General features: G+C 40.2%; 1 protein-coding gene and 1 pseudogene across 1 annotated transcript; both read left to right on the forward strand.

Moving 5' to 3' along the window:
• The first annotated feature begins 692 nt into the window (after positions 1 to 692).
• On the forward strand, positions 693 to 3,346 carry LOC110268458 (MACPF domain-containing protein At4g24290-like). The gene is made up of 7 exons (XM_088492572.1): positions 693 to 863; positions 950 to 1,188; positions 1,505 to 1,706; positions 2,674 to 2,721; positions 2,842 to 2,921; positions 3,043 to 3,208; positions 3,320 to 3,346. Exons 1-7 carry the CDS (start codon positions 693 to 695, stop codon positions 3,344 to 3,346), a joined length of 933 nt encoding a protein of 310 aa, XP_088348698.1.
• Positions 3,347 to 9,579: 6,233 nt separating this feature from the next.
• LOC148581566 (small nucleolar RNA R71) lies at positions 9,580 to 9,681 on the forward strand (annotated as a pseudogene).
• The last annotated feature ends 17,274 nt before the right edge of the window (positions 9,682 to 26,955 follow it).

Raw genomic sequence — 26,955 nt, forward strand, 5'->3', positions numbered from 1 at the left:
TCTGTCGCACCCAAACCCTAAATCACTTTCTCATTCACCACTCTCATCACTACTCCGTGATTAACTGTGCCTGGAGCTCCGCCGTCTTTATTTCACCGCGCCTCGAGCTCTGCAGTGCACGATTCACTGCGTCTCAAGCTCTGTTGTCTCTCCGTCTTGAGCATCACCTCCTTCGTCAGACCAGGGTCGCAGCCGAGCTGCCATCCCCTTCTCTATCGCTCCTAGGCATCGGCATGCCCTCCTACTCCCTCAGTGGTCTCTGTCTCGCAAACCCTCGTTGGATTCGGAATCCTCTGTCTTTGTCTCAATCGGCACCGTAAGCACTGGTAAGTCTTTCTTCCCTGATTCTCTGTGTCTCTATTTTGGACTAATTAACAGAAAGAGAAATCTTTCCCCAATTAGGCACTCCTGCCTAAAGTTCTTGGAAGTAGCAGAAGATAATTCGCTGAAAGTGAACGTTTGTGCAGCAATGTTATTGCTCCCTGTGTCTTTGTTTCCATCTTTGTTTAATATTTTAGGTTTTGTTTGTTGGCCTCCCTTTGACTTGTTCTGATAATTATTATTTAGTTAGTTAAATCCATGTTAAATTTGTAGATGAATCTTAAACTTATGTTACATTGGCATGTATTTTTTAGATGAATTTTGCAAAGGGAGTTGGAGGCGGTGGGAAGAGGTTGGTGGTGCTTGATGAAATGTACAAGAGGGATATTTTGATCCCTACAGCTGGTGGAGCCTCCATCACCATTAGAGGGGTCTCTGAGGACATTCGTTGTGATAAAGGGGATAGAATAAGGTTCAAATCCGATGTGCTTGAGTTCAACCAGGTCCTCCTTTTTCTCTATATCTTCTTCTCTGTTTCATTTGTAAGATGCCAATTAGTTAGAAAGCTTTGTTATATCACTATGTTTGGGTTTTAAGATCTTTATCTGAATCTTTTTTAAACTTTCAGATGTCTGAGTTGTTAAATCAGAAATCGGCAGTGCAAGGGAAAATACCTTCTGGCTATTTCAATGCTCTTTTTGATTTAAGTGGTAACTGGTTGAGGGATGCTGCTGACATCAAGTATCTTGCTATTGATGGTTATTTCATTTCGCTTGACTATTTACATCTAACAGCTTCTCCACTTGTGCTGCAAGAGGAAGTTAAGAAGTCTGTTCCTGCTCAATGGGACCTGGCGACATTGGCTAGGTAAACACCACGCCCCTACTATGTTTAGTAAGTAGAGTGGCGAATTCACTAAATTAATCTTTGTATTCCTGGTGTAAATATTGAGTGTCTTGAATTCAATTCGTTGTTGGTTGTTATACATTCATCATTTTGGCGATCCTACAAAATTTAGCCTAGTTGTTGTCTTATTGATGAACCGAACAGACTAATGAAAGAGTTTCGACATTGATAGCACCCATCTCATTTGATGTGGAGTGATCTTGACAGTTTGATATGGTGTTTAAGTTTGGGTTTCTATGTTGATTCGTATGTGATGCTGATGAATTTTGTTAGGCAGGTTCATTCAGACATATGGTACACACATAGTAGTAGGTATGGCTATTGGTGGTCAAGATGTAATCTGTGTCAAACAGAAGCATTCTTCAAAGATTTCTCCTGGTGATCTCAGAAGACATTTAGAAGATCTTGGAGATTTTCTGTTTTCAAATGTAAGGAGTCCTTCTTTACTACAGAGGCAGACAACCGATGACAAACAGAAGGTATTTTGCTTTATCATCTACAAATTTACCAGTTTCACTAGTTTGTTACTTTTAGAGCAAATAGTTATCAGAACAAAGCCTTAGAGCAAATAGTTACATTGGCATGTATTTTTTAGATGAATATTAAACTTATGTTAGTATTATAGAATACATTGGCATGTATATATTGTAGTGCACCAGCATATGACTATACAAGACAGGTTATGAAAGGGTAATAGGTTCTAGGGTATTTTACACCAACCTCACCTATGGTTAAATGATATTGTATAATGTACCGCTTGATTTTCATGCCTACACTAAACCTCCTAAGGTTACTGTAATTTGTTGTAAAGCACCACTACTAGATTATTGCATACAATTATAAAGTAAGTATATGGTATGAAGTTGATTATTATCTTCTGGGGTGACCAAATGTTTGCATCCAACTCCTCTGTAGGCCATCCATTATTTTGGTTTGAAAGGAACAAGCATGTTTGATGTTGATAACTTTCCTGGCTTTCAAATTGGTGAGTTTTCTTTTCAAATCCTAAATATAGTTCCAAGGAGCTTGGACTTCGGAGTTCGATGATAGCAGGCCCTACCAAGAAGGTTTTGAACGTGCTTAAGAAGAATGGTACATATTGCTCTTCTAAAACAGAAATCTGTTAACTTGATGTCTTAGTTTTAACTTGGTTCAACCGAAATCTCCTAAGTGGTCGAGAATTTCTCTATTTGCATGGCATGGTCGAGAGTTTCTATTTAGCTTGTTTGTTTCATATTTTCGATTTAGCTATTCATACAATTCCTTCATACTTGGTCGGGGCATATATGCCAAAACATTAAAACCTAATGATTTGTGATCAATTAAAATTCTTCTGCTTCTACTTAATGGAGCACCTCATATCAATACTTTTACTTCTGCTTCTACTTACTGCTATTATTATTATTTTTATCAGTGCACAAAGTGATGGCAAATCTGATCATGTAGGAGTTGAAAGCTAGAGGAATTAACAATGAGCACACTCTTGCTTATCAGGTTAGTTTGAACCTCATTTAACTTGCTTTTTAATTGCTGAATTGTTGGCTTACCTTTTTGAGCCTCTGTTTCTTATGGAATTGTTGGGTGAATTTCCAAAGTCGAGTGGGCCCGGTACAGTGGTTGAAATCATATACAGATGAAACTCTCGTTGAGCTTGGTCAGAAAGGTGTGAGGAGTCTTTTAGCTGTTCCAGTGAGGTACATTATTTTTGGACTTTTACCCCTGTTTTTAATTTTTAATCGTGTTTTTCATTAGACACTGTTGAAAGTTGTGAAATATCCTTAAGAGTAAAAGACGCTCCTCCTCCTTGTATCTCAGCTTTGTGAGTGAGCACATAGAGACCCCTGAAGAAATTGACATGGAGTACAGGAAGTTGGCTCCTGAATCTGGCATCAAGAAATCTGGCATCAATGACTCTTCCCCATACAAAGCTTCTGTGATCCCTTTCATTGACTCCAGACACATCCTTATAAGTAATCCACAGGTTCCCATAAAATTTTTGAACCATTAATTGCCTCACTTGTGTGTACGAATTGCACAGATACTGCCATCCTTTTCTCTGAATCTCACGCTGAATTTTTGGATATTCATCTAGTTGGAGATTAAACCGCACTTCTGGTAGAACCGGCCTCTTGCCAGTAACATCATAAAAGTGCTCTTCATGTAGTTTAGAGCGGAATCTTCTTGAATCATAGAAATAACAGAATAAAACAACAAAGTGACAACACCAAACTTAAAACTGTTGCTCGTCCTCGATCAAAATAAAGAAATACAAAGGGGAAGAAGAAAGGAGAGAAGAATTTTAAATAGAAGAAAATAAAAATCAATGCTAAAAGTTTTTTTTGAACGGAAATAATTAAACAGAAGAAGTAGGAGAAAAGAAGGGGGTTATGGACATAGGAGGAGGGCGTGAAGGGTTGCGGTCTTGAAAGGGAAGGGACTGGCTTGTGTGGTTGGAGAGGGAAGAAGATGTGTGTTTATAAGGTAGAGGGGGGCTGTGTCTATAACGGATGAGAGAAAGGAGGAATAGAGGAAGCTGGGAATGTAGTGAATTTATGTGTTTGTTATGAGGACGGGTTGAAGGTTGGTGGTAGGAATGGAAGGAGTGGGGTCGGTTTTTTATAGAAGAAGGGTTAGGTGAGGGATGGATCACGGGCGAAAATCTTGGTCAAAGGGGGGGGGGGGGGCGTTGGGGGTCACGTTATTTGGGAAAGGCTGAGGGGGATCACATGTGGGTATTGGGAAAGCAAGAGGGGAGGGTTGCAGTGTATGGGAAGTTGGGTTGTGGAATGGAATATATTGGGAAGGGGGGTGAGATTCGGTTAAGGGGGAAGAGAAGTCAGGAGGGGTTCAGGGGTTGGTGGGGTAGGCTTAGTAGAAAGTGCATGAAGGAATAAATAAATAGGTAAGGTAAAAAGGGAAAGGATCAATCAGAGGGAAGCCATGTGATATGGTTGGGATATGTGGGATCACGTTTGGCAAAAAATTAGGAACAATGAATCAGCTGGTGTCGAACTTGGGGATAGTGGCGTACGGCGTCGTGACTCACACAGTGGATATCTCCTCCCCACGCCAAACTTGAGGAAGCTCAAGTTTGGCGCCAACCCTTACTTTTTTTTTTCCGTTGAATTTCCTACGCCGAATGCCAGGGGAGCCAAGTTCGGCGTCCCCCTGGCAGAGAACTTTTCCTTTTTATGCGCAACAATGGCGCCAAACTTGAAGAACCTGAAGTTCGGCGCTATCTCTTCCCCTTTTTCTCTCCTTTATGTCATTCTCCACGCCAGACTTGGGATTTTCCAAGTTCGGCGTGGGCCTTCCAGAGCCTAATTCCTCTTGTGCACGCACACACGTCGCCGAACTTGAGTGGCCCAAGTTTGGCATCAAGATTACAGACCCAAATTACCCTGATTCATGTAGCACTCGGTGCCAACTTGGAAATCCCAAGTTTGGCGCCAACCAATCCAAATTAGCTGTCTCCAGAGCTAGCAAAAATTCTTCTAAGTGTCTAGTTCTTGTTCTAAAATTTCTGCATGATCAAAATATACGTAAAACAAGGGAAAAACAGTAAAAACTCAATAAATGTCAAACAAATAATAAAATCAACGCAACGAAAAATAAACCAAGGATACGAAATTATCGGGTTGCCTCCAGACAAGCGCTTCTTTAACGTCACTAGTTTGACGGTCAGTTCCACTAATTCAGTAGATGAGCGGACCTTTGGCGATCAATCTCGCCTCCAAGATAGTGCTTCAACCTCTGGCCATTCACTGTAAACTTCCTGTCAGAATTCTCTTCCTGAATCTCCACATGACAATACGGTGAAACTCTGGTAACCAAAAACGGTCCTGACCACCGGGATTTCAGCTTCCCGGGAAAGAGTTTGATCTTTGAATTGAACAGAAGCACCCTCTGACCTGGCTCAAAAACTCTAATGACAATCTTCTTATCATGTCATATCTTAGTTCTCTCCTTATAGAGCTTGGCATTCTCATAGGCTAAATATCTGAATTCATCAAGCTCATTCAATTGAAGCATTCTTTTAATTCTTGCAGCCTGAGCATCAAGGTTCAGATACTTGATTGCCCAGTAAGCTTTATGCTCCAGCTCAACTGGCAAGTGACAGGCTTTACCATAGACCAGCTGATAAGAGGATATGCCAATAGGAGTCTTATAAGCTGTCCAGTAAGCCCAGAGAGCATCATCAAGCTTACTAGACCAGTCCTTTCTTGAGACGCTGACGGTCTTCTCTAGAATCTTCTTTAGTTCCCTGTTGGAAACCTTAACCTGTCCACTTGTCTGAGGGTGATAAGGGGTTGCCACTTTATGACGGACTCCATATCTCTGCAGAAGTGAGTCTAGCTGTCTGTCATAGAAGTGACTTCCACCATCACTAATGAGTGTCCTCGGGATACCAAACCGGCTGAAAATATATCTTTGAAGAAAGCTCATCATCACTTTGGCATCATTGGTGGGTAGAGCCACAGCTTCCACCCACTTGGACACATAATCAACTGCCACTAGGATATAGTTGTTGGAATATGATGGTGGAAAAGGTCCCAGGAAATCAATACCCCACACATCAAATAACTCAACCTTAAGAATCCCCTGCTGTGGCATCTCATGGTTGGCAGGAAGATTCTTAGCTCTTTCACACCTATCACAGTGCTTCACAAATTCTCTTGAATCTTTGAAGAGAGTTGGCCAGTAAAAATCGCTCTGAAGGACCTTTGTAGCTGTCCTTTCACCACCAAAGTGGCCCCATAATCAGAGCCATGATAGTGCCAAAGAATTTGTTGTGTCTTCTCATCTGAAACACATCTCCGGATTATACCATCTGAGCATCTTCTAAAAAGGTATGGCTCCTCCCAAAAGTAGTACTTTGCATCAGTTAGTAGCTTTTTCACCTGTTGTCTTCCGTACTCCTTTGGAATGAAATTCATGGCTTTATAATTTGCAATGTCTGAAAACCATGGAGCCTGCTAAATGAGGAATAGTTGCTCATCTGGAAATGTCTCAGTCACAGCTGTGGGTGATTGTACTCCTTCTTCAGGCTCAATTCTGGAAAGGTGGTCAGCCACTTGATTTTCTGACCCTTTCCTTTCTTTTATCTCAATATCAAACTCTTGAAGGAGTAGCACTCATCTGATTAATCTTGGTTTAGAATCTTGTTTGGTTAGAAGGTACTTCAAAGCAACATGATCAATAAACAATAACCTTAGAACCAATTAAATAGGTCCTAAAGTTATAAAAAACATACAGCATCATTTAACACACGGCTAGCATAGTAAATGACATGTATAAGCTTGCCATGCCTCTGTCCTAAAACAGCTCCTATAGCAAAATCACTAGCATCACACATTAATTCAAATGGTAAATCCCAGTCAGGGGGAGCTATAATGGGAGCAGAGATAAGGTTTGCCTTCAGAGTTTCAAAATCATGCAGGCATTCAGCATCAAACACAAAAGGAACATCAACAACTAATAGGTTGCTCAATGGTTTAGCAATTTTTGAAAAATCCTTTATAAATCTTCTATAAAACCCTGCATGACCCAAGAAACTCCTGACTGCCTTAACATTAAATGGTGGTGGTAATTTTTCAATTACCTATACCTTTGCTCTATCAACCTCAATCCCCTTGTTTGAAATCCAGTGTCCAAGAATAATACCTTCTGTAACCATAAAATGACATTTTTCCAATTTAAAACAAGGTTTGATTCTTGACACCGTTTCAAGACCAGAGATAAGTTCTTAAGGCAGGATTCAAAAGAATTACCAAAGACAGAAAAATCATCCATAAATACCTCAATGAACTTTTCAACCATATCAGAAAAAATGGAAAGCATACACCTCTGAAAAGTTGTTGGAGCATTACAAAGTCCAAATGGCATTCTTCTGTAAGCAAATACTCCAAAAGGGTATGTGAATGCTGTCTTCTCTTGAATTTGAGGGTCTACTGCAATTTGGTTATATCCAGAATATCCATCTAGAAAACAATAAAAAGCATGACCAGCTAACCTCTCAAGTATCTGATCAATGAAAGGTAGGGGAAAGTGATCTTTCCTTGTAGCAGTGTTGAGCCTCCTGTAGTCTATGCACATTCTCCATCCTGTGACTGTCCTTATAGGAATAAGCTCATTCTTTTCATTCTTGATCACTGTCATCCATCCTTTCTTGGGAACTACCTACACAGGGCTTACCCAAGGACTGTCAGAAATAGGATAAATAATGCCGGCTTCCCATAGTTTTATTACCTCTTTTTGGACCACCTCTTTCATAGTTGGGTTGAGTCTCCTTTGTGGTTGCACAAACGGTTTAGCATCATCTTCAAGAAGGATTTTGTGCATACACTTGGTTGGACTAATCCCCTTTAAATCACCAATGGTCCACCCAAGAGCTGTTTTATGGCTCCTGAGCACTGTAATAAGTGCCTCTTCCTCTCCAGGCTTCAGGGAAGAGATAATAATCACTGGATATAACTCATTTTCACCCAAGAACACATATTTCAGAGAAGGAGGCAATGGTTTGAGCTCAAGCTTGGGGACTTCCTCCCCCCTTTTAGGCGTGTTCACCATTGTTTTTTGGGGTGGTGAATCATCAATTTCCACTAATTCATACTCAGAAATAGGATCCAGAACATCATCAAGTACCTCAGCTTCCAGTACCTCTTGAACAAGTGGTTCAACAACATCAACTCTCATACACCCTTCAGAATCATTAGGGTGTTTGAGTGCTTTAAATACATTAAGGACCACCTGTTCTTCATTGACCCTCAGGGTTAATTCACCCTTTTGCACATCAATCAAAGCTCTACCTGTAGCTAAAAAGGGTCTAGCAAGAATAATAGAGGATTTTGCATCTTCTTCCATATCCAATATAACAAAATCAGCAGGAAAAATAAATTGTCCTACTTTCACAAGTAAATCCTCAACAATACCCATAAAAAATTTAATAGAAAGATCAGCAAGTTGAAGAGAAATACGAGTGGATTTTACCTCCTCAATTTGAAGCTTTTTCATCACTGAAAGTAGCATGAGATTGATGCTAGCTCCAAGATCACATAAAACTCTCTGAATAGTGACATCTCTGATGGTACAAGGAATGACAAAGCTTCCTGGATCTTGCATCTTCTCAGGAAGGTTATGTTGAATAATAGCACTGCATTCCTTGGTCAACACCACTGTCTCTTGTTCCTTCCAATTCCTTTTGTTAGTCAACAATTCTTTCACGAATTTAGCATAGAGAGGCATTTGCACAAGAGCCTCTGCAAAAAGAATGTTGATTTGCAGCTTCTTGAAGACTTCTAAAAATCTAGAGAATTGCTTGTCCTTGGAAGCCTTCTGAAGCCTTTGAGGGTATGGCATTTTAGGCTTGTACTCAGGAGCCTTAGGTAATGAGGGATAAGTGTCAAGAGAGTCTGGGAATGGGTTGTCTGCACGCTTTGGAGGGACGTGCTCTACTTCTTCCTTCTTCTCCTCTAGAGCTTCTTTTTCAACTAGCTCCTCATTGAACTTGGTCTCAGAACCAGCTACTTTACCACTTCTCAATTGAATAGCATTGCAATCTTTTCTTGGGTTAACCACTGTGTCACCAAGAAATGTACTTGAAGACCTCTAAGGTATTTGCTTGCTCAACTGCCCCATTTGCACCTCCAGGTTTCTAATGGAAGCTCTGGTTTTCTGCATAAAACTATTCATCATGGTCTCCCAGTTAGAATTCTGCTGGGGTTGAGAATTTTCCTGCTGAGGTGGTTGTTGTTGATGAGACTAAAATTTGCAATTATTATGATTATTCTGCTGAAAACTGCCTTGAGAATTATTGTTGAAATTCTGAGATCTCTGAGGTTGGTCTCTCCACCCAAAATTTGGGTGATTTCTTCATCTCTGATTGTAGGTCTTAGAGTATGGATCATTATTGGGGTTTCTAGGACCATTCCCCATGTAGTTGACCTGTTCAGAAGAAGATTGAGCATAATCATAATTCTCATTTTGCATAAAATTACTTGTCATGTCATAAGAGGCTTCTTGAGGTGCATTCTGAGTGTTGACAGCTGAAACTTGCATTCCACTCAAATGTTGAGTAATTAGACTTATTTGCTGAGACAAAAGTTTGTTCTGAGCAAGAAGAGCATCAACAGCTTCCACTTCCAAAACGGCTCTCTTCTGAGGGGTCTCAGAGTTCATAGATTCCTGTTGGAGGATTATAAGTATTGGTTGTTAGCAACCAACTCAATAAGCTAAGTAGTCTCCTCTGGTATCTTCTTCATGTGCAAAGAACCACCTGCAGAATTATCTAAGTGCATCTTGGACATTTCACATAGGCCCTCATAAAAAATATCCTGCTGAGTCCATCTAGAGAACATGTCCAGAGGGCATTGCTTAGTTAGTAACTTGAATCTCTCCCAAGCTTCATAAAGGGTCTCACCATCTTTCTGATGAGCGGATAATTTATACACTTTTTGGTATTGTTTTTATATAGTTTTTAGTATGATTTAGTTAGTTTTTAGTATATTTTTATTAGTTTTTAAATAAAAATCACATTTCTGGACTTTACTATGAGTTTGTGTGTTTTTCTGTGATTTCAGGTAATTTCTGGCTGAAATTGAGGGACTTGAGCAAAAATCAGATTCAGAGGCTAAAGAAGGACTGTAGATACTGTTGGATTCTGACCTCCTTGCACTCAAAGTGGATTTTCTGGAGCTAAAGGAGTTTAAATGGCGCACTCTTAATTGCGTTGGAAAGTAGACATCCGGGGCTTTCCAAAAATATATAATAGTCCATACTTTGCCCGAGTTTAGACGACGCAAACTGGGGTTCAACGCCAGTTTTCTGCCCTATTCTGGAGTTAAACGCCAGAAACAGGTTGCAAAGCAAAGTTAAACACCAGAAACAGGTTACAAACTGGAATTTACCTCCAAGGAAGACCTCTACACGTGAAAGCTTCAATACTCAGCCCAAGCACACACCAAGTAGGCCCCAGAAGTGGATTTCTGCATCATTTACTTATTTCTGTAACCCTAGTAACTAGTTTAGTATAAATAGGACTTTTTACTATTGTGTTAGGAATCTTTGACTAGTTTTATGCTATTTGAGACCTTTAGGGAGGCTGGCCATTTGGCCATGCCTGGACATTGTTCTTATGTATTTTCAATGGTAGAGTTTCTACACACCATAGATTAAGGTGTGGAGCTCTGCTGTTCCTCATGAATTAATGCAAAGTACTATTGTTTTTCTATTCAATTCAAGCCTATTTCTTCTCTAAGATATTCATTCGCACACAAGAACATGATGAATGTGATGATTATGTGATGCTCATCATCATTCTCACTTATGAACGCGTGCCTGACAAACACTTCCGTTCTACATGAAAGCAAGCTTGAATGCATATCTCTTAGCTTCCTGATCGTGAGATCAGAGTCTTCGTGGTATAGGCTAGAATTATTGGCGGCTATTCTTGAGATCCGGAAAGTCTAAACCTTGTCTGTGGTATTCCGAGTAGGATCTGGGAAGGGATGGCTGTGACGAGCTTCAAACTCGCGAGTGCTGGGCGTAGTGACAGACGCAAAAAGATTATTGAATCCTATTCCAGTATGATCGAGGACCGACAGATGATTAGCCGTGCGGTGACAGCGCATTTTGGACCATTTTAACTGAGAGGACGGGAAGTAGCCATTGATAACGGTGATGCCCAACATACAGCTTGCCATAGAAAGGAGTATGAAGGATTGGATGAAGACAGTAGGAAAGCAGAGATTCAGAAGGAACAAAAACATCCCCATACGCTTATCTGAAATTCTCACCAATGAGTTACACAAGTATCTCTATCTTTATTTTACGTTTTATTTATCTTTTAATTATTAAAACTCTATAACCATTTGAATCCGCCTGACTGAGATTTGCAAGATGACCATAGCTTGCTTCAAGCCGACAATCTCCGTGGGATCGACCCTTACTCACGTAAGGTTTATTACTTGGACGACCCAGTGCACTTGCTGGTTAGTTGTGCGAAGTTGTGACAAAGAACTAAGATTATGAACGTGCGTATAAAGTTTTTGGCGCCGTTACCAAGGAATGAACGATCACGATTTCGTGCACCACTTTCTGTCTGAAAGTTTGAACCTCCACCCTTAGCTTAGTCAACTTTTGAGGTGGGAAAATTTTAGTTAGAAATCCAGTGACAACCTTATCCCAAGTATCCAAACTCTTCTTGGATTGAGAATCTAACCACAACTTTACTCTATCCTTTACAGCAAATGAGAAGAGCATGAGTTTGTATACCTCAGGATTCACTCCATTGGTCTTCACTGTATCACAAATCTGCAGGAAACTAGAAAAATAAATTGATTTGGGTCTTCCTGAGGGAGTCCATGATATTGACAATTCTGTTGCACAAGAGTAACTAGCTGTGGCTTCTGTTCAAAGTTGTTTGCAGCTATAGGAGGCACCACAATACTCTTGCCATAAAGATCTGCATTAGGAGCAGTGTAAGAACCAAGCACTCTTCTAGGTTGCTCATTTCCATTCAGATTTGCCATATTGGCATTAGCAGCATTATTATGATCCATGGTGGACTCTGCAGTATTGTAAAGTCTTGCGTGTTGCAAACGCCACCTCAAAGTCCTTTCAGGTTCAGGATCAAAGTCTAATAGAGGTTCTTTGTCCCTGTTCCTGCTCATAAACAGACAGAAGACAAGAAAAGATGAGATTCTCTACGTCAGAGTGTAGAGAATTCCCAGTGAGGTAACCTGTGTAAAGAAGTAAAATAAAAATACTAAACAAATAAAATAGTAAAAATTCAAAAATGACGACTGAAATTAGAGATAAAAATTCGAAAATTAATAGGCAATTTAAACAGGAAAAATAAAATCAACTAGGTAACACCAAACTTAATTTCAGAAATTAAGGAAAAATATTAGTGCTAATTTTCGAAAATATTAAAGCAAAAATTTAATAAAATTAAAACTAAAATGCCTAATCTAAGCAATCAAAAAATTAATAGTTGTTAATTACAGTCAATCCCCGGCAACGGCGCCAAAAACTTAGTGTGGAATTTAAAGTCCACAAACTAACCGGCAAGTGCACCGGGTCGTACCAAGTAGTACCTCAGGTGAATGAGGGTCGATCCCACAAGGATTGATAGATCAAGCAACAATGATTGAGTGATTGGCTTTGTCAGACAAACAGAAAATAGTGTTGAGAGTTCAAAAGCATTAACAGTAAATTCAGAGAATTAAATAAGTAAGCAGTGAACAAGTAGTGAATAATATATGGAGAAACAGTTAAGACTTCAGATTTATCTATTTTCCGGATTGAATTTTCTTACTAACTATTTTAATCATGGAAGATTCAATTCATGGCAAACTATATGTGACTAAACCCTAATTCCTTAGACCTTTTTAGTCTCCTCTAACCTTCATCAACCGCCAATTCCTTGGTCACTTGATTCCAATTAAAGGGTGAAGTTCAATTCTAGTTTATATGCCATAAAAACCCTAATTACCCAAATATAAGAGGATTATATGTCACTTATCCCGTTAAGTCCAAATAATCAGAAATTTAGGAGAAATTATTTTTAAGTTGTTGTTCAAGTAAAGAGCTTTTCCAAGTTATACAAGAACTCAATTAGAACAAGGGTCATACTTCCATTCCACTCAAATTCATAAGATAAAGAACAAAAATAATTCCTAAAATAGAAATCAATACATGAATTAAAATAGAAAAATAATAGTATCAATCCATACAATAGAAAGAGCTCCTAATAACCTTAACAGTGGAGTTTTAGTTGCTCATGGTTCAGAAAGAAAACTAGGATTCAGAAAAATAATAAATTGCAGAATGAGGTAGAAGAGAAGAGAAGAGCCCAAAGGGCTGATTCTTTTCCCTTTTATATCTAATCCTAATTAATGTAAAAATATATTTTCTAAAACTAAATAATATCTTTTTCTAATTATAAATAAAATAAAATTTAATCAAAACTGAATGAATGATTTGTGCGAGCCTTTGGACGAGGTTGGGGACCACTGGCTTCATTAGGGTTGGCACCAAACTTGGAAGAATCCAAGTTTGGCGTGGAGGAGGTAGAGAATTCTTCTTTTGCTTCTTGGCCTGTGGCGCCAAACTTGACAATGGTCAAGTTTGGCGTGGAGTGATGCGCACAACTTTCCTTGCATCCTTTGAGTTGGCGCCGAACTTGAGTTTCCATTGATTTGGCGCCGAACTTGAGTGAACTCAAGTTCGGCGTGGAGATGGCAGTGTGAATTCTCCTTGGAGCTTCTTGGTGGTGCCAAACTTGGAAAAATCTAAATTTGGTGTGGAGGTTGTGCGTGGAGCTTCCTTTGGAGCGTTGATGCTGGCGCCGAACTTGAGTAAACTCAAGTTCGGCGTGGGGATGGCAGCAAGCTGATGAGCGGATATTTTATACGCTTTTTGGGGTTAATTTCATATAGTTTTGAGTATGTTCTCGTCAGTTTTTAGTCTATTTTCATTAGTTTTTAGGAAAAATTCATATTTCTGGACTTTACTATGAGTTGTGTATTTTTCTGTAATTTCAGGTATTTTTCTGGCTGAAATTGAAGGAGCTGAGCAAAAATCTGATTCAGGCTGAAAAAGGACTACTGATGCTGTTGGATTCTGACCTCCCTGCACTCAAAGTGGATTTTCTGGATCTACAGAACTTGAAATGGCATGCTTCCAATTGCGTTGAAAAGTAGACATCCAGGGCTTTCCAGCAATATATAATAGTCCATACTTTGCACAAGGATAGACGACGTAAACTGGCGTTCAACGCCAGTTCTCTGCCCAATTCTGGCGTCCAGCGCCAGAAAAGGATCAAAAACTGGAGTTGAATGCCCAAACTGGCACAAAAACTGGCGTTCAACTCCACAAATGGCCTCTGCACGTGAATTGCTTAAGTCTCAGCCCCAGCACACACCAAGTGGGCCCCAGAAGTGGATCTCTGCATCATCCATCATAGTCCACTCATATTTTGTAACCCTAGGCTACTAGTTTAGTATTTAAACGACTTTTAGAGACTTATTTTTGTATCTCATGACATTTTCAGATCTAAACTTTGTATTCTCTGACAGCATGAGTCTCTAAACCCCATTGTTGGGGGTGAGGAGCTCTGCTGTGTCCCGATGAATTAATGCAAGTATTTCTGTTTTTCATTCAAACACGCTTGTTCCTATCTAAGATGTTCATTCACGCTTAACTGTGATGATGGTGATGATCTGTGACATTCATCACCTTCCTCAAACAACGAACGTGTGCCTGACAACCACCTCCGTTCTACATACGATTGAATGAGTATCTCTTAGATTCCTTAATCAGAATCTCCGTGGTATAAGCTAGAATTGATGGCGGCATTCATGAGAATCCGGAAAGTCTAAACCTTGTCTGTGGTATTCCGAGTAGGATTCAAGGATTGAATGACTGTGACGAGCTTCAAACTCCTGAAGGCTGGGCGTTAGTGACAGATGCAAAAGGATAGTAAATCCTATTCCAACCGGATCGAGAACCAACCGGTGATTAGCCGTGCTGTGACAGAGCGCGTGAGCGTAGTTTTCACTGGAAGGATGGAAGGTAGCCATTGACAACGGTGATCCACCAACACACAGCTTGCCATAGGAGGACGTGCGTGCGTGAATCAGAAGACAGAGGAAAGCAGAGATTCAGAAGACAAAGCATCTCCAAAACTCCAACATATTCTCCATTACTGCACAACAAGTAACCTTTAATTTATGCTCTCTTGGTTATTCACAATTCAACTGATAAACATAATTGACTTCCTGACTAAGATTTACAAAATAACCATAGATTGCTTCAATCCAACAATCTCTGTGGGATTCGACCCTTACTCACGTAAGGTATTACTTGGACGACCCAGTGCACTTGCTGGTTAGTGGTACGAGTTGTGAAAAGTGTGATTCACAATTCGTGCACCAAGTTTTTGGCGCCGTTGCCGGGGATTGTTCGTGTTTGAACAACTGTCGGATTATTCTGTTGCTTAGATTAGGAAAAATCTTTCTTTTTTGGTTTAGAGTCTTTCATTATTTATCCCTTGTTAAAACACTTTAAATTTATAGCTCAGTTAATTAGAACGTGGTGTTTATGTTCATGATAATTGGCTATCATATTTTTTAAAACCTTTTTCAAAAATAATTTTTTCTCTTAAATCCTGTGCCAAACTTTAAGTTTGGTGTTTTCTTGTTGAGTTCCCTTTGGTTTTCAAAAATTTTGGTTGGGTTTTCTAAAAATTTTAAGTTTGGTGTTCTTTCTTCATGTTCTTGTGTTCTTGTGAGTCTTCAAAGTGTTCTTGAGTTTTCCTTGTGTCTTGATCTTAAAATTTTTAAGTTTGGTGTTCCTTGGTGTTTTCCCTCCAAAATTTTCAAAAACAAGGAGCATTAGAGCTAAAAATTTTAAATCTTGTACTATCTTATTGTTTTTCTCTCTCCTCACTAAATTCAAAAATATCTTTTCAAAATATCTCTTCTAACTTCCTAACTTCTTATCTTTTCAAAATCTGTTTCAACTAACCAACTAACTTTTTGTTTGTTTCTTAACTTTTTCAAAACTACCTAACTAACTCTCTCTCTCTCTAATTTTCGAAAATATCTTCCATCTTTTTCAAAAATTTCTTTTTTTTATTAACTAATTAATTTTTATTTTTTTTACGAAAAAAAATTTTTTTTTATTTCAAAATTCAAATTCTTTTTAGTTATTTTATTTTATTTAAGTATTTACTTCTTATAAAATAAAATAAATAAAAAGATAAATCAGTCCAAGTTATATCCATATATCCATCATGGACATAAGTGGAGATGGACAGTCCAGGAGGACTTTGGGGTCATATTCTAACCCCTCTACTGCTTCATATGGGAGTAGCATATGCATACCCGCCATTGGAGTTAGTAGCTTTGAGTTGAATCCTCAGCTCATTATCATGGTGCAGCAAAGTTGCCAGTATTTCGGTCTTCCACAAGAAGAACCTACAGAGTTTCTGGCACAATTTTTACAAATTGCTGACACAGTACATGATAAGGAAATAGATCAGGATGTCTACAGACTATTACTGTTTCCATTTGCTGTAAAAGATCAAGCTAAGAGGTGGTTAAATAACCAACCTAAGGCCAGCATAAGAACATGGGAACAGCTGACAGAAAAATTTCTGAATCAATATTGTCCCCCAAAAAGGATGACACAGCTAAGGCTGGACATCCAAGGCTTTAAACAAGGAGATAATGAATCCCTTTATGATGCCTGGGAGAGATACAGAGAGATGCTACGAAAATGCCCCTCTGAAATGTTTTCAGAGTGGGTTCAGTTAGACATCTTCTACTATGGGCTTGCAGAAGGAGCTCAGATGTCTCTAGATTACTCAGCTGGTGGATCTATCCATATGAGAAAGACAATCGAAGAGGCTCAAGAGCTCATTGATACAGTTGCCAGGAATCAGCATCTGTATCTAAGCAGCAACCCTTCCATGAATGAAGAGGTTAAAACAGTAACTGCTGAATTCAGTACTGTAAAACAAGCTGCTGAATTCAATCAGCAATTGGATTTTCTAACAAAACAGCTAGCTGAATTCAAAGATAGGCTACAGGAGACAAGGATAGCTAATATACATATGGACGAACAGTTTAAGCAAACAAAGCAGCAGCTATCAAGGCAAATAGCAGAAGAATGCCAAGCAGTTCAATTAAGAAGTGGGAAAACATTAAATACCCCACCTCAAGGCATCAAAAATTCAAGAAATGAGCGACCCACCAAAGATTCACCTAAGGACAGTAAGAGCCCAGGGAAAAATGATTCTGGCACTAAAACGCCAGAAAATGGGTGGAAGGCTGGCGCTGAACGCCCAGACCATGCCCAAAACTGGCGTTCAGCGCCAGAAACAAGGCAGGATTGGCGTTCAACGCCAGAAATGGGCAAGAATCTGGCGTTGAACGCCCAAATGGGGCATAATCCAGCATTGAACGCCCAAAATGGTCACATTTCTGGCGTTCAGGCGCCAGGAACAGACAGTGAGTTGGCGTCTAACGTCACTCCAGCTTCTGACTCTGGTACTCAATTGCCAGTGAGGGATCAGACACACACAAGTGCTGATAACAACCCCTCTAAAAAGGCTTCTTTAACCACTAAGGTTGAGGAATATAAAGCCAAGATACCTTATCCTCAAAAACTCCGGAAAGAGGAGCAGGATAAGCAATTTGCTCGCTTTGCAGATTATCTAAGAACTCTTGAAATAAAGATTCCATTTGCAGAGGCACTTGAGCAAATACCTTCTTATGCCAAGTTCATGAAAGAGATATTGAGTCATAAAAAGGAGTGGAGAGAAACAGAAAGAGTTCTCCTCACTGAAGAATGCAGTGCAGTCATTCTGAAAAGCTTTCCTGAAAAGCTTAAAGACCCTGGGAGTTTTCTGATACCATGCATATTGGAAGGTGATTGCACCAAGACAGCCTTATGCGATCTTGGGGCAAGCATCAACCTAATACCTGCATCCACTATCAGGAAGCTTGGCTTAACTGAAGAAGTTAAACCAACCCGGATATGTCTCCAACTTGCTGATGGTTCCACTAAATACCCATCAGGCGTGATTGAGGACATGATTGTCAGAGTTGGGCCATTCGCCTTTCCCACTGACTTTGTTGTGCTGGAAATGGAGGAGCACAAGAGTGCCACTCTCATTCTAGGAAGACCCTTCCTAGCAACTGGACGATCCCTCATTGACGTCCAACAGGGGGAAATAACCCTGAGAGTCAACGATGACGAGTTCAAGTTGAACGCTGTCAAAGCCATGCAGCATCCAGACACATCAACAGACTGCATGAAAGTTGACCTTATTGACTCTTTGGTAGAAGAGATCAACATGGCTGAGAGTCTCGAATCAGAGTTGGAAGACATCTTTAAAGATGTTCAGCCTGATTTGGAGGATTCAGGGGACATGAAAGAGCCTCTGAACTTTCTTCTGAAAGAGGAAAAACCTCCAAAACCAGAGCTCAAGCCACTGCCACCATCCTTGAAATATGCATTTCTAGGAGAAGGTGACACTTTTCCAGTGATCATAAGCTCTGCTTTAAATTCACAGGAAGAGGAAGCACTTATTCAAGTGCTAAGGACACACAAGACAGCTCTTGGGTGGTCCATAGGTGACCTTAAGGGCATAAGCCCAGCTAGATGCATGCACAAAATCTTATTGGAGGATAATGCCAAACCAGTGGTTCAACCACAGAGGCGGCTAAATCCAGCCATGAAGGAAGTGGTGCAGAAAGAGGTCACCAAATTACTAGAGGCTGGGATTATTTATCCCATTTTTGATAGCCCCTGGGTGAGCCCTGTTCAAGTCGTCCCAAAAAAGGGAGGCATGACAGTGATTCATAATGAAAAAAATGAACTGGTTCCTACAAGAACAGTTACAGGGTGGCGCATGTGTATTGACTACAGAAGGCTCAATACAGCCACCAGAAAGGATCATTTTCCTTTACCATTCATAGACCAGATGCTAGAGAGACTAGCAGGTCATGATTATTACTGCTTTTTGGATGGCTACTCAGGCTATAACCAGATTGCAGTAGATCCCCAGGATCAAGAGAAAACAGCATTCACATGTCCATTCGGAGTGTTTGCTTATAAAAGGATTCCCTTTGGGCTATGCAATGCACCTGCAACCTTCCAGAGATGCATGCTCTCTATTTTCTCTGATATGGTGGAAAAATTTCTGGAAGTCTTCATGGATGACTTCTCAGTATATGGAGACTCATTCAGCTCCTGTCTTGATCACCTAAAACTTGTTCTGAAAAGATGCCAAGAAACCAACCTAGTTTTAAACTGGGAAAAGTGTCACTTCATGGTGACTGAAGGAATTGTTCTTGGGCATAAAATCTCAAACAAGGGAATAGAGGTGGATCAAGCAAAAATAGAGGTAATTGAAAAATTACCACCACCTGCCAATGTTAAGGCAATCAGAAGCTTTCTGGGGCATGCAGGATTCTATAGGAGGTTTATAAAGGATTTTTCAAAAATCGCAAAACCTCTAAGCAATCTGCTAGCTGCTGACATGCCATTTGTGTTTGACACAGAGTGCCTGCAGGCGTTTGAAACGCTGAAAGCTAAGCTGGTCACAGCACCAGTCATTTCTGCACCAGACTGGACATTACCATTTGAGCTAATGTGTGATGCCAGTGATCATGCCATTGGTGCAGTATTGGGACAGAGGCATGACAAGCTTCTGCATGTCATTTATTATGCCAGTCGCGTTTTAAATGATGCCCAGAAAAATTACACAACCACAGAAAAGGAATTACTTGCAGTGGTTTACGCCATTGACAAGTTCAGATCCTACTTAGTAGGATCAAAGGTGATTGTGTACACTGACCATGCTGCTCTTAAGTATCTACTCACAAAGCAGGATTCAAAACCCAGGCTCATCAGATGGGTATTGCTTCTGCAAGAGTTTGATATAGAAATAAGAGACAGAAAAGGGACAGAGAACCAAGTAGCTGATCATCTGTCCCGGATAGAGCCAGTGGAAGGGACGTCCCTTCCCTTCCTTGAGATCTCTGAGACGTTCCCTGATGAGCATCTATTTGCCATTCAGGAAGCACCATGGTTTGCCGATATTGCAAACTATAAAGCTGCAAGGTTCATACCCAAGGAGTACAATAGAATACAAAAAAAGAAACTAATTACTGATGCAAAGTACTACTTGTGGGATGAGCCCTATCTCTTTAAGAGATGTGCAAACGGAATTATCCGTAGGTGTGTCCCCAGAGAGGAAGCACAGAGAATCCTATGGCATTGCCATGGATCTCAATATGGAGGCCATTTCGGAGGTGAGCGAGCAGCCACCAAGGTCCTCCAATGTGGCTTCTATTGGCCCACACTCTATAAAGATTCCCGAGAGTTTGTACGTAATTGTGACAGTTGCCAAAGAGCTGGTAATCTGCCTCATGGTTACGCCATGCCTCAACAAGGAATCTTGAAAATAGAGTTGTTTGATGTATGGGGAATTGACTTCATGGGACCTTTCCCACCATCATACTTAAACACTTATATTCTGGTGGCAGTTGACTATGTATCAAAATGGGTTGAGGCTATTGCCACACCCACCAATGATACTAAAACAGTGCTGAAGTTTCTCCAGAAACATATCTTTAGCAGGTTTGGTGTCCCTAGAGTGTTAATCAGTGATGGGGGCACTCACTTCTGCAATAAACAGCTTTACTCTGCCATGGTTCGGTATGGAATTCGCCACAAAGTGGCCACTCCATATCATCCACAAACCAACGGGCAAGCTGAAGTCTCTAACAGAGAATTAAAGAGAATCCTGGAACGGACAGTAAATACCCGTAGAAAGGATTGGGCAAGGAGCTTGGATGATGCTCTGTGGACTTACAGAACAGCATTCAAGACCCCTATAGGGACCTCTCCATACCAACTCGTGTATGGTAAGGCATGCCACTTGCCCGTGGAACTGGAACATAAGGCCTACTGGGCAACCAGATTCCTAAACTTAGATGCCAAATTAGCAGGAGAAAAACGATTGCTCCAGCTAAATGAGCTAGAGGAATTCAGATTCACAGCTTTCGAAAATGCCAAGCTTTATAAAGAAAAATAAAAAAAATGGCATGACAGAAAGCTGTCATCTAGAATCTTTGAACCAGGACAGAAGGTCCTGTTGTTTAACTCTAGACTCAGGCTATTTCCCGGGAAACTGAAATCCCGGTGGAGGGGACCATACGTGATTACAAGTGTGTCACCATATGGTTACGTGGAGCTTCAAGATATTGATTCTGATAAGAAGTTCATTGTCAATGGACAAAGAATCAAGCATTATCTTGAAGGCAACATTGAGCAAGAATGCTCAAGGCTGAAGCTAGATTAAAAGCTCAGCAAGGTCCAGCTAAAGACAATAAAGAAGCGCTTTCTGGGAGGCAACCCAGCCATGGGGCATTAATCCTCTAAGCATTTTGCCCTATTTTTCTTTTTTATTTGTTTATATAAAGTTTACTGACACTAAGGTAAAGGATCAATTGCATAAGTTTATAGGGTTACAGAAGGAATTTGCACACAAAACAGAGATTGGAAGCTCAATGGCAAGAAAACGCCAGTAAAGGGGCATTTTGGGCGTTCAGCGCCCGAAATGGGCATCCACTGGGCGCTGAACGCCAGTAATGGCAGCAATTGGGCGTTCAACGCCAGAAATGGCCACCCACTGGGCGTTGAACGCCAGGAATGGCAGCAACTGGGCGCTGAACGCCCAGGAGATCAGCATTTGGGCGCTAAACGCCCAAAACAGGCAGTGTTTGGGCGTTCAAACGCCAGGAGGACAGGGAGGAGCCAAATCCAGTAATCCCACACGTATTTCCATTTTAATTTCAAATTTTATGCTTCAATGCATGATTTTTACATGAACATATCAAGAACCCTGATTTCTAAAATCCTTAATTTCTAAAAATCCATCTTTCCAAATTCAATCCAACTCTTTTCAAAATCTTTTCTGAAAACAAATCTATCTTTTTCACTCAAAAATCTTTTCAACTAATCCATATCTTTTTCAAATATCCATATTATCTTTTTCAAAATTCAGAGTTATCTTTTTCAAAAATCTATCATATCTTTTCAAAATTAAACTCTATCTTCTATCTTATCTTTTTCAACTCAATCTTTTTATCTTATCTCTTCCAATTTTTCGAAAACCCACCCCCCACCCCTTTAAATTGGGTTCGGCCTCCCCCCTCCTTCATCAACAAGTGCTACTCAATTTCCTTCTATCCCTCTCCTTTCTTTTCTTTTGCTTGAGGACAAGCAAACCTCTAAGTTTGGTGTGTTTATCCGAGATCACTACTAAGATTATGGCTCTCAAAGGAAAACAATCCACTCCAAGAGGCAAGAAAGAGAGCGTTCCAAAATCACTTTGGAATCAAGGGAAGTTCTTATCTAAAGAACATTCAGACCATTATCTTAAAGTAATGGGTCTGAGATCAGTAATCCCGGAAGTGAGATTCGATCTGAAAGAAGATGAATATCCGGAGATCCAGGAGCAAATTCGAACCAGGAACTGGGAAGTCTTAGCTAATCCTGAAACGAAAGTAGGAAGAAACATGGTCCAGGAGTTCTATGCTAATATGTGGCAGACTGACAAGCAAAGACTATCTGGAACAGCCTGCTACGAATTTCGGACCATGGTCAGGGGAAAGATTGTTCATACCACCCCTGACAAGATCAGAGAGATATTAAAGCTACCTCAGCTAAAGGATGATCCAGACTCCTTCAACAGGAGGATGATGAGAGTAGACATTGGCCTGGATAAGATTCTAGAGGACATATGTATCCCTGGAGCCAGGTGGACCACCAACACAAAGGGCGTCCCAAATCAACTCAAGAGAGAGGATCTCAAACCAGTTGCCAGAGGATGGCTGGACTTCATTGGGCGTTCTTTGTTGCCCACTAGCAACCGTTCTGAAGTCACAGTTAAAAGAGCAGTGATGATTCATTGCATCATGATGGGAAAAGAAGTGGAGGTTCATCAGCTGATTTCAACTGAGCTCTATAAGATTGCTAACAAAAATTCAAAAGAGGCCAGGTTGGCTTATCCAAGCGTGATTTCTCTGCTCTGCAAGGACGCTGGAGTCAAGATGGGAATAACTGAATATATCCTAATTGAAAAGTCAATCACCAAAGCATCAATGGAGAGACAACAAGCACAGGAGGATCTTATCAAGAAGAGAGCACAGGAATTCCTCCCAGAGATTCCTCAAGCGGAATATTGGGAATATCTTGAGACGTCTGTCACTAAGATACAGGAAGCTATGGAGCAAATAATAAAACAACAGAAGGAACACAGTCAAATGCTGACCCAGATGTTTAAAGAACAAGAGGAGCAGGGACGTGACTTAAGGGAACTGAAGCGCCAAAAGTCTTCTGTCATACCAAGCCTCCCAAGGATCAGAGGAACCCCCATACCCCCAGAATAAAGGTTGTTAATTTCCAATTTCTGCCTTAACTCTGTGACAGTGTCCTTATAAAAAGTTTACCTTAGAAGTCATATAATAGTAATTAGTATCTATTTGATTTTATCTCCAATTAAGCTGTAGTTTATTTTTCTCATCATCATTAAACATGAATAAAATAGTAGATCTTTTGAATAAGAAGCAATAAAATTTCGAGTTTAATAAAAGAAATTCTAATTGGTTAAATGTGGTGGCAATGCTTTCTGTCTTCTGAATGAATGCTTGAACAGTGCATATGTCTTTTGAATTTGTTGTTTAAGACTGTTAAATATGTTGGCTCTTGAAAGAATGATGAACATGAGACATGTTATTGATAATCTGAAAATCATAAAAATGATTCTTGAAGCAAGAAAAAGCAGCAAAGAACAAAGCTTGCAGAAAAAAAAAAAAGAGAGAAGCAAGCAGAAAAAGCCAAAAGCTCTTAAAACCAAAAGGCAAGGGCAAATAAAAAGGATCCCAAGGCTTTGAGCATCAGTGGATAGGAGGGCCTAAAGGAATAAAATCCTGGTCTAAGTGGCTAAACCAAGCTGTCCCTAACCATGTGCTTGTGGCGTGAAGGTGTCAAGTGAAAACTTGAGACTGAGCGGTTAAAGTCAAGGTCCAAGCGAAAAAAAGAGTGTGCTTAAGAACTCTGGACACCTCTAATTGGGGACTTTAGCAAAGCTGAGTCACAATCTGAAAAGGTTCACCCAGTTATGTGTCTGTGGCATTTATGTATCCGGTGGTAATACTGGAAAAAAAGTGCTTAGGGCCACGGCCAAGACTCATAAAGAAGCTGTGTTCAAGAATCATCACACTGAACTAAGAGAATCAATAACACTATCTGAATTCTGAGTTCCTATAGATGCCAATCACTCTGAGCTTCAATGGATAAAGTGAGATGCCAAAACTGTTCAGAAGCAAAAAGCTACTAGTCCCGCTCATCTAATTAGAATCTGAGCTTCATTCAAAAACTCTGAGATATTAATGCTTCTCAACCTATTAGTCTTCTATTTTATTTGTCTAGTTGCTTGAGGACAAGCAACAGTTTAAGTTTGGTGTTGTGATGAGCGGATATTTTATACGCTTTTTGGGGTTAATTTCATATAGTTTTGAGTATGTTCTCGTCAGTTTTTAGTCTATTTTCATTAGTTTTTAGGAAAAATTCATATTTCTGGACTTTACTATGAGTTGTGTGTTTTTCTGTAATTTCAGGTATTTTTCTGGCTGAAATTGAAGGAGCTGAGCAAAAATCTTATTCAGGCTGAAAAAGGACTGCTGATGCTGTTGGATTCTGACCTCCCTGCACTCAAAGTGGATTTTCTATAGCTACAGAACTCGAAATGGCATGCTTCTAATTGCGTTGGAAAGTAGACATCCAGGGCTTTCCAGCAATATATAATAGTCCATACTTTGCACAAGGATAGACGACGTAAACTGGCGTTCAACGCCAGTTCTCTGCCCAATTCTGGCGTCCAGCGCCAGAAAAGGATAAAAAACTGGAGTTGAACGCCCAAACTGGCACAAAAACTGGCGTTCAACTCCACAAATGGCCTCTGCACGTGAATTGCTTAAGTCTCAGCCCCAGCACACACCAAGTGGGCCCCAGAAGTGGATCTCTGCATCATCCATCATAGTCCACTCATATTTTGTAACCCTAGGCTACTAGTTTAGTATTTAAACGACTTTTAGAGACTTATTTTTGTATCTCATGACATTTTCAGATCTAAACTTTGTATTCTCTGACAGCATGAGTCTCTAAACCCCATTGTTGGGGGTGAGGAGCTCTGCTGTGTCCCGATGAATTAATGCAAGTATTTCTGTTTTCCATTCAAACACGCTTGTTCCTATCTAAGATGTTCATTCACGCTTAACTGTGATGAAGGTGATGATCTGTGACATTCATCACCTTCCTCAAACAACGAACGTGTGCCTGACAACCACCTCCGTTCTACATACGATTGAATGAGTATCTCTTAGATTCCTTAATCAGAATCTCCGTGGTATAAGCTAGAATTGATGGCGGCATTCATGAGAATCCGGAAAGTCTAAACCTTGTCTGTGGTATTCCGAGTAGGATTCAAGGATTGAATGACTGTGACGAGCTTCAAACTCCTGAAGGCTGGGCGTTAGTGACAGACGCAAAAGGATAGTAAATCCTATTCCAACCGGATCGAGAACCAACCGGTGATTAGCCGTGCTGTGACAGAGCGCGTGAGCGTAGTTTTCACTGGAAGGATGGAAGGTAGCCATTGACAACGGTGATCCACCAACACACAGCTTGCCATAGGAGGACGTGCGTGCGTGAATCAGAAGACAGAGGAAAGCAGAGATTCAGAAGACAAAGCATCTCCAAAACTCCAACATATTCTCCATTACTGCACAACAAGTAACCTTTAATTTATGCTCTCTTGGTTATTCACAATTCAACTGATAAACATAATTGACTTCCTGACTAAGATTTACAAAATAACCATAGATTGCTTCAATCCAACAATCTCTGTGGGATTCGACCCTTACTCACGTAAGGTATTACTTGGACGACCCAGTGCACTTGCTGGTTAGTGGTACGAGTTGTGAAAAGTGTGATTCACAATTCGTGCACCACAAGCATTCCCTTGGCTTTCTTGTTGTGGCGCCAAACTTGGGGAATCCAAGTTTGGCGTGGATGAAGCAGCTTTGCTTTCTAATCTCTCCCTACTTGGTCTTTGGCTCCAACTCTATCAGATTTGTCCAAAACACTACCTGAAATAAACAGAATTGCACACAACTCAAAGTAGCATTCGTAGTGGCTAAAATATATCAAATCTTGATTAAACTTAACAATTCAAGTGAAAATTCACTAGGAAAAGATAGAGAAGATGCTCACGCATCAGCAACCTAGCTACTTGGAAGAGGGAGGAAAGACGCAGCTCAACCGACGACAGAGGAAGCAGCAACAGTAACGACATTGACGGCAGAGACAGAAGAAAAAGTTCTGTTTCAAGCCACAAAACAACGTTAAGGCGAGTCCACACACTCTTTGGAGGAGAATGGAAGTAGTCAGCACTGGCAGAGAGTAGCCGGAGGGACTACTAAAAGTAGTATCAGGAGAAACAGAAAGAAAGAGAAGAGTGATAAAGAGAGAAAGGATTTTCGAATGTGAGGGGGAGGGCCGCGCCTTTTGAATTTAGAACATCCTTACCATTGAATTGACTGGTGGATAAATCTGACAGTAACGTATTCAAGTTCACAAAACGCAATATTCCACTTAAAGGGTTTTTCGGCAGATTTATTTGCCAATAAATTCGCACCTAGATTTCGCACCTATTATTTTATGTTTTCTTTAAATTATTACCGACAAATTTATCGTTGGAAACAAAAATCTGCAGAAAATGCTTTTGACTTGCCGAATTTGTCGCCTCCGCCGCTATTAAAGCCATCGCTAACGTACGATGCTAAATCCGACAAAAAATTCGACGATATTCAATGTTTTTCTTGTAATGGTAGCCAATTATTATCACAATTTCTAATCAGACATCCAAATCCAGCTCTTCTAACATCTTCAAAAATATTCCTGTTACAATTTAATTTGAGATTCAACACTTCCATTACACTTAATTAACTTAAGCTGCGTTTGGTTTTGAGAACAAGATAAGATAAGACACTGAGAATAAGACACAAAGATTAGAGTTTTTATATTTTGTTTGGTGATAAATTGAAACAAACTATAAAAGTCTAATTTATTTTTTTTATTTAAAAA

Source organism: Arachis ipaensis, chromosome B10, assembly GCF_059453495.1.
Source record: "Arachis ipaensis isolate K30076 ecotype BB chromosome B10, ASM5945349v1, whole genome shotgun sequence".
NCBI classification, from domain to species: domain Eukaryota; kingdom Viridiplantae; phylum Streptophyta; class Magnoliopsida; order Fabales; family Fabaceae; genus Arachis; species Arachis ipaensis.